The following is an 8,364-nucleotide window of genomic DNA, read 5'->3' on the forward strand; positions in this document are numbered from 1 at the left end:
GTAGAATAATCTCTATTCAATACTGTATGTTTGAAACTATAATGGGATCATCTCCCTGGTTGATGAGATTTAGTTAAGAATGGTTGTTAAACTGGATTAGGGGATGACATGTCTCCACCCATCTGAGTGGGTCTTGATTAGTTTCTGAAGTCCTATAAAAGAGGAAACATTTTGGAGAATGAGAGATTCAGAGAGAGCAGAGAATGCTGCAACACTACAAAGCAGAGAGTCCACCAGCCAGCGACCTTTGGAAATGAAGAAGGAAGATGCCTCCCGGGGAGCCTCATGAAATAGGAAGCCAGGAGAGAAAGCTAGCAGATGACGCCGTGTTCGCCATGTGCCCTTCCAGCTGAGAGAGAAGCCCTGACTGTGTTCGCCATGTGCCTCCTCACTTGAAAGAGAAACCCTGAACTTCACCAGCCTTCTTGAACCAAGGTATCTTTCCCTAGATGCCTTTGATTGGACATTTCTTTAGACATGTTTTAATTGGGACATTTTCTTGGCCTTAGAACTGTAAACTTGCAACTCATTAAATTCTCCCTTTTGAAAGCCATTCCGTTTCTGGTGTATTGCATTCCAGCAGCTAGCAAACTAGAACACTTGCTTTTCCAAATCTTCAAAGTTGGTTGTTGAAATTTTGATTGATACTGTGTTGAATCTGTAGATCGGTTTGGGTGGAATTGACATCTTAACTATATTTAACCTTCCTATCCATGAGGAGCAAATGTCTTTCCACCTATTTAGAACTTCTTTGATTATTTTTAGCAATGTTATGTAGTTTTCTGTGTGCAAGTCCTTTATGTCCCTAGTTAAGTTCATTCCTAAGTGCTTGATTATTTTAGTTGCTGTTTTGAATGTAATTTTTCCTTAACTGACTCCCAATTAGGTCATTGCTTGTGTATAGAAATATTGCTGATTTTGCACATTAATTTTATGTCCCACCACCTTGCTGAATTTGTTTATTAGCTCAAGTAACTTTGTTGTAGATTTCTCGGTATTTTCCAAGTATAGTATCATGTCATCTGTAAATGAAAGTTTTCTTCTTCCTTTCTAATTTGGATGTCTTTTGTTTCTTTGTCCTGCCTGATTGCTCTAGCTAGAACTTCTAGCACAGTGTTGAATAGTGGTGGTGTTCCTAATATTAGGGGGAAAGCTTTCAATCTCTCCATTAAGTATGATGCTGCCTGTCAGTTTTTTGTGTATGCCCTTTTTCATATTGAGGAAGCTACCTTTGATTCCTATCTTTTGAAGTGCTTTTATCAGAAAAGGATGTTGAATTTTGTCACATACTGTTTCAGCATCAATCTAAGTGATCATTTGATTTTTCCCTTTCGATTTGTTGATGTGCTGTATTACATTCATTGATTTCTTGTGCTGAACCATCCTTGCATTCTGGTATAAACCCCACTTGATTGTGGTGTATAATTCTTTTAATGTGTTGTTGGATTCGATTTGCTATTATTTTGTTGAGAATTTTTGTATCTTTGTTCGTTAGGGAGATTGGCCTCTAGTTTTTCCTTTCTTATAGCATCTTTACCTGGTTTTGGTACTAAAATTATATTAGCTTCATAAAATGAATTAGATAGTTGTTTTAGCTAGAGTTCTCTAGAGATACAGAATCAGCGAGAAATATCTGTGGATATAAAGTTTATAAAAGTGTCTCATGTAACCATAGGAATGTAGTAAAAGATTGGTAGGGCAGGCTGCAAGCTGGTAACACTGATGAAGGTCCTCAGTGAGCTCTCAGGAGAGGCTGGTTGGGCAACAGGGGGTATGTAAACATCCAGGGTCTCTAGGGCAGGCCACAAGCTGGTAACTCCAATGAAGTTCCTCAGCAAACTCTCAGGAGAGGCTGTGGGCTGGACAACCGTGGGAATGGAAGAGTCCAAAATCCGTATGGTAGGCTGTGAAGCTGGTGACTCCAGTGAAGGGTCTGGATGAACTCCATAGAAGAGGCTCACTGGCTAAAGCAGAAGAGTGACTTTTTTTTTGAATCCTCCTTAAAAGCCTTCCAGTGATTAAATTAAGCATCACTCATTGCAGAAGACACTCCTCTTAGCTGATTACAAATGCAGTCAGCTGTGTATACAGCTATCATAATCATGATTTTAAGTCCATGAAATGTCCTCATAGCAACAGACAGGCCAGTGCTTTCCTGACCAGACTACCGGGCGCCACCACCTGGCCAAGTGGGCACATAAACCATGACAATAGTGTTCCTTTTACCTCAATTTTTAGAAAAGTTTGAGCAGGATTGGTGTTAGTTCTTAGGAAAGTTTGATAAAATTCCCTGTGAAGCCCTGGGCTTTTCTTTGTTGTATGATTTTTGATGACTGATTGAATCTCTTTAGTTGTGATTGATTGGTTGAGATCTATTTCTTCCTGAGTCTGTGTAGCTTGTTTATGTGTTTCCAGGAATTTGTCCATTTCATCTAAGTTGTCTAGTTTGTTGGCATATAGTTGTTCACAGTATCCTCTTATGGTTTCTTTTATTGCTTCAGGTTCTGTAGGTCCTTGTCATTTCTAATTTTGTTTGTTTCTATCCTGTCTTTTTTTCCTTGTCAGTCTTGCTAGTGGCCCATCGATTTTAGGGATTTCTCAAAGAACCAGCTTTTGTTTTTATTGGTTCTGTTGTTCTCCTATTCATTTAACTGTGCTTAAAATCTTTGTTGTTTCTCTTCTATTTGCCTTGGGATTACTTTGTTGTTCTTTCTAAAGTTCCTCCAGGTAAACAGTTAAGTCCATGATTTTTGCTCTTTCTTGGTTTTCTTGTTTGTTTGTTTGTTTTTAACTTTTTTTATTGTATAGTATAACATATATACAAAGCAAAGAAATAAAAAAGCAATACATTTCAAAGCACTGTTCAACAAGTGGTTACAAGACAGATCCCAGAGTTTGTCATGGGCTACCATATGATCCTCTCATATTTTTCCTTCTAGCTGCTTCAGAATATAGGAGGCTAGAGGGCTTAAATACTTTTTAATAATCACAATCAACTTTTTTTTCCTTCTATTTTTTTTTGTTAATAATAACATATATACAAAAAAGCTATAAATTTCAAAGCATCACAGTTAGTTGTAGAACATATTTCAGACTTTGACATAGGTTACAATTTCACAATTTTAAGTTTTGAAAACCCTAGCTGATCTAAAATACTGGAGACTAAAAGAGATATCAATTCAATGATTCAGCATTCATAGTCATTTAAGTCCTATCTTCCGTGTATAATTCCACCGTCACCTTTGATCTTTCCATCTCTCTTTAGGGTTTTTTGGGCTGGGGCAATTCTAATTTTTTTTTATATTGGAAGGGTCTGTCACTGATATGGGGTAGGGAGGTGGAACTATCTGATGTTCTGGAGAGGCTGGGCTAGGTTTCAGGACTTATCTGAACCAGGGACCCATCTGGAGGTTGTAGGTTTCTGGAAAGTTACTCTAGTGTCTGGAACCCTTGTGAAATCTTATGTATTCCCCTAGGTGTTCTTTCTGATTGGCTGAAATGGTCCTGGTTGGGGGTTGGCAGGTTATGATAGGTAGCAAGTCTACCTGAAGCTTGCATAAGAGCAGTCTCCAGAGTCTCCTTTCAGCTTTATTTGAAGTTTCTCTGCTACAGTTACTTTATTAATTACACTTCTTTTCCCCCTTTTGGTCAGGATGGATTTGTTGATCTCATGGTGCCAGGTCTGGATTCATCCCTGGGAGTCATCTCCCACATCGCCAGGGAGACTTTCACTCCTGGATATCTTGTCCCATATAGCGGGGAGAGCAATGATTTCACTTGCAGAGTTGGGCTTTGAGAGACTGAGGCCACATATGAGCAACAACAGAGATCCTCCAGAAGTAACTCTTAGGCATGCCTATAGGTAGTCTAAGCTTCTCTGGTGCCTGCATCAGCTTCACAAGAATAAGCCGCATAATCAAGGGTATGACCTATTGATTTGGGTATCCCTAAAGTTTGACACAGCATCAGAGGATTCCCTCATGGTAAGGTTTAATAGTTCCATAGTCTTTCTCCCCTCCCTCAGGGGACTTTGCCAATACTTTCTGATTATCTGCTTAATATACTCTCTGATATTTCTAGGAGTTACAATAATCTATACAGGATTAAAGGACCTCTTTTTTATTCTGTGCTTTCAGTGTCTCAGTTGTTCAAATGAGCTATACAGATAGGTTGAATTTGATTATGCACTACAGAAAATTTCAGTTCCAGATCAAATAAACTAACCTTTCTTCCATTGGTCTCAAAGAGTGTGTGTGGTTCTAAAATATAGACACTGTCTTCTTTACCCCATGTTCTGAATTACTTTAACTTAAACCTATTCAGTTTCATTCTTGTCTCTAAATATATATAAAACAGCTTCTCAAAACCCAGAAGTAATAATCACTCTGAACTTAATGTGTCTGCTCTAAAAGCTTATAATCTAGGCCCCTGTTTTCTTATAAATATTTTCTAAAGGTGACCAGACCATTGTTGTTTTTTTGTTTCTGGCTTAATTTGTCTCACCAAATGTCTCACATGTTCATTCACATCATTGCATGCCGTCGAACACTTCATTAGTTCGCCAATCTACTTCTCCATCAGTGCATCCTTCAGCCACCTACATTCATCCAGCATCATGTAGAGGGCCCAAAGTCCACAAACCATCAAAGGTCTCAATTTTAGGTTATTTCATTGTTCCCGAGAGAAAGAAAACCATAAAAACACACCTTCACCAAATAGGACCTTCACCAAATAACTCTTGTCCCTCATCCCATTATTTACCTCTGCTATTGCTGTGGTAGTGCTAATGATTTCCTTTTGAACATAACTCATAGCATGCGATAGCAGTTTTCCCCCGTACCCTGGACTTAAACACTCTTTATACAAGAATCATATCTTTGAAGTAATTCTTGCAAGAACTCATTTGTATTTCTAGTGTGAGTCAGTGGGACATGTAGGTCTATACGACCCCTTTCAATCTTGTTCATCTTCAATATGGTAATATTACTTCCAGACCCACTAGAGAATCACCTTCACTCCTATCTATGCCCTTATATTGGAGTTCAACCTCATTAGCTAACGATTCACCCCCCTCTAGCTTATATGTATCTTTAAGTCTCCTATATTCTGTATTATAAACCTCTGATTGTACCTTTATGCTGGTCATAAAAGTGGGATCATACAGTATCTATCCTTTTGTGTCTGACTAATTTCATTCAGCATTATGTCCTCAAGGCTTATCCATCTTGTCATGTGCTTCAGGATGCCATTTTGTCTTTGCATAATATTTGCATTTTGTCTTTGCATAATATTCCATCATATGTATATATCACATTTTGTTGATCCACTTGTCTGTTGATGGGCATTTGGTTTGTTTCCATCTTTTGGCGATTGTGAATAATGCTGCTCTAAACATCGGTGTGCCTACGTCTGTTTGTGTCATTGCTTTCAGCTCTTCTGTGTATATACCAAGTAGTGCTATTGCTAGGTTATAGAGCAACATAATTTTGGCACTATAACTTTGTAGTCAGTTTTGAAATTGGGCAGTGTGAGTCTTTCCTCCAACTTTGCTTTTCTTGTGCCAAGCTGTTGAGGTTTGTTATTGTTGTTGTTTTGCATGGGCAGGCACCGCCAAGCTGTGTTTTGACTTGAGTTTCAGAATCATTTTAATGGAAGAATTAGAAAAAAACCACCTCTTTTTAACCTCACCATTCTTAAAGCAACTGAATTTTTTGCAACACAATTAGCAAGTGGAGTTCATCCTGACCATTAACATAAGTGGAGTTCCTTCAGTTTTTCTAAAAGGTGCTGATTTCTTGGACCTTTGCAAATTATAAAAGTAATAGCCCAACAACCAAGCCTTTAAATATAAAGAGCAAGTAGGTAAGAGAGACTAGAATATAAGTGAAGTGTGGATTTCCAGAAATTCTACATTGTTTTTTTTTCTTTAACTTTTTATTTTGAAATAATTTCTAGAGGTAGGACCTCTTCTGACTGCTAACCTTCAGATGTAAGAAGATGAAAGACAAAATTAGATGTAATATGTTTTCTTGACTGTTCTTTAATTGTCCCCCCATTCTTAGTTTCAGGGGACCTCCAAGAAAGGTATCAGTCGACTGGATAAACAGATGAGAAAGTTCACAGATATCAGGAAAAAAAGCAGATCTGCACATGCAGTGAAAATTAGCATCGAGGGCAATAAAATGCCATTGTGACCTTGCCTGGGATGTGCCCCCAGCTCTACTAAGAAATGCACATCGGACTCTTTGGAGAAAGAAGACATTTTAAAAATTTTTTAGTGTATCTGTAAATGGTTGGTTCAGCTTCTATCAAATGTTGTCATAGGACTTACATTTTCTCAATTGTATTTAAAACCGTTTGTTGTGTACTTTGTACAGAGGAATACTAGTCATACGCTATAAACTTTACACAATAAAATTCCATTCTGGTTTTGGGGGGCTGTCTTATCATTGTCTTGAAGGGTGTATTTTTACTGGGGACAAAAATTGGTTCTTGAGAGTAAAAAAAAAAGTTGAGCTGTTACACTGTTTTGTGTCTCCTCAGAGCCCTATCCAGCAAAGTCTTATTTCTTAATATTTCTCTTATTGGGGAAAATGTTAATTGATCAGTTGTCATTAATAAGTTTAATTTAAATTCAAGTTTTATTGAGACAATGAAAAAATTTTTTTAAAAATCTTGTCTTAGAGGACGTGTAGGTGTAATTGAAAATAACTTTAACAGTTGTTTTGGGCAGTTGAAGTGGAGATAAAAGTTATAGCTAATAAGTATATTTTCCATTGCTCTTTTTATGATCTTTTTTAATTAAGACTTTACAGTCTTAATTTTGAGAAAAATCTGCTAGGTCGAGATAGCTAAATTCAAGAAACTTAACTGTATCACTAAATCACTTTAATTCTAGAAATCATACTCTGTTACAGATTGGAATAGAACATCTAGAAACCTCGATTTCCAAGAACATACAAGAATCTTATTGACCATAAAGGCCTTTAACAGGCAAAATAGTGTAAAGTTCATGCACTGAAATGTGTTGCTCCTAAGAGAACCCCTCAGGATCGATTTACATTTACTTTCAACAAACTTAGAAGTGCAAATAGGGTAGTGAGGTGCAAGGGGCAGATACACTATAAGCATTAGAAGGTAACATTTGAATGTATATAGGAAAGTAAACCTTTTCTGCGTTGTGTTTTTTAAGCTAAGTAGGGTAACAAAATCAGCGTAGTAGTTTTAAACATTTGAAAATAAAAACACTTGAAATTAAAAAAAAAAATTACAGCTCTAGTGAAAGGCCTTAGGGATGTTGATAATCCTCATCATTAAAAAAGATTGTAAATGGGGCAAAGTAATTTTTAGGAAAGCTTTTTTTTTTGGCATGGGCAGGCACCAGGAATCAAACCTGGGTGTCCGGCGTGGCAGACGAGAATTCTGCCACTGAGCCACCATCACACTGGTTTTAAATAGATTAATAAAACGTGTTGGCGTCGAATGGGATAAACACTGATTATCTGGAAATTTAACTTATAGAAGGCAGAACTAATAGTGCCAGATAATAAGGTGATACCATACCTAAGGAGTTCAAAAATGGTTAAGAGTCTCTTGTACTAAATTATGATTACTTTAAAAAAATTTGAGAATATTTCAAATTTGCAGTGAAGTTGCAACACTAGCAAAATAAACACCTATATATACTAATCTAACATTTTGCCACATTTACTTTATTTATGCATAATGTTGTTAAGTTAGTCCCAATAACTTTGACCACTTGATTACAGTGGTGCAGATTGACTTTTCTTTTTAATGCAATGAAAAACAGCAATTTGTTATTTTTCTTTTCACTATTCAAGTTATTGAGTTCTTAACAAATTCCATTACACTTACCACAGTTTGCAGTCACAATTGTCAGAAGTCCCTGTGGTTTGCTGTGGAACCAGTAGTGCAGGCAGAGTTCAAGAAGACAATATTAATAAATTTAGCACTCTATTTAGGGTTACAAAGCATCCTTAGAGTAATTCTAACACAGTCACTTTTTTGAGGGGTGGGGGGGGATGGATGGTGCATGGTCCGGAAATTGAACCTGAGTCTCCTGCAGGAAAGGTGCGCATTCTACCACTGAACCACCTGTGCACCCTTAGCACAATCACTTTTATAAAGATTTCTAGGCTTCATTCCAGAATTAAAATAGAGTGAATTTCCTTTAAATTTAGGTGCCTCTGATGATCTGCGTTGTTGGAAACTCATTCTGAATGAGGTCTTTTCAGACAAGTTGTCTACCCTTTATTGAGATTGCGCCTGAAAGATAGAGGGAGATTTCTCGGCCATAGAGTTAACCTTAGGTTTCAAACTCACCTCCCCACCCATTTGCATTAC

The 8,364-nt window shown here is 37.2% G+C and overlaps 1 protein-coding gene across 4 annotated transcripts in view; it reads left to right on the forward strand.

Annotated features, from left to right (window-relative positions):
* IWS1 (interacts with SUPT6H, CTD assembly factor 1) overlaps positions 1-6,431 on the forward strand; it is a 42,405-nt gene extending 35,974 nt beyond the window's left edge. For all 4 annotated transcript variants that reach the window (XM_077153476.1, XM_077153477.1, XM_077153478.1 and 1 more), the window contains exon 14: positions 6,063-6,431. In XM_077153476.1, coding sequence (XP_077009591.1) covers positions 6,063-6,194 — 132 coding nt within the window. In that variant the 3' untranslated portion in view covers positions 6,195-6,431. The remainder of the gene's footprint in view (positions 1-6,062) is intronic.
* Positions 6,432-8,364: the final 1,933 nt, after the last annotated feature.

The sequence above is a fragment of the Tamandua tetradactyla genome, chromosome 3 (assembly GCF_023851605.1).
Source record: "Tamandua tetradactyla isolate mTamTet1 chromosome 3, mTamTet1.pri, whole genome shotgun sequence".
Lineage (NCBI taxonomy): Eukaryota > Metazoa > Chordata > Mammalia > Pilosa > Myrmecophagidae > Tamandua > Tamandua tetradactyla.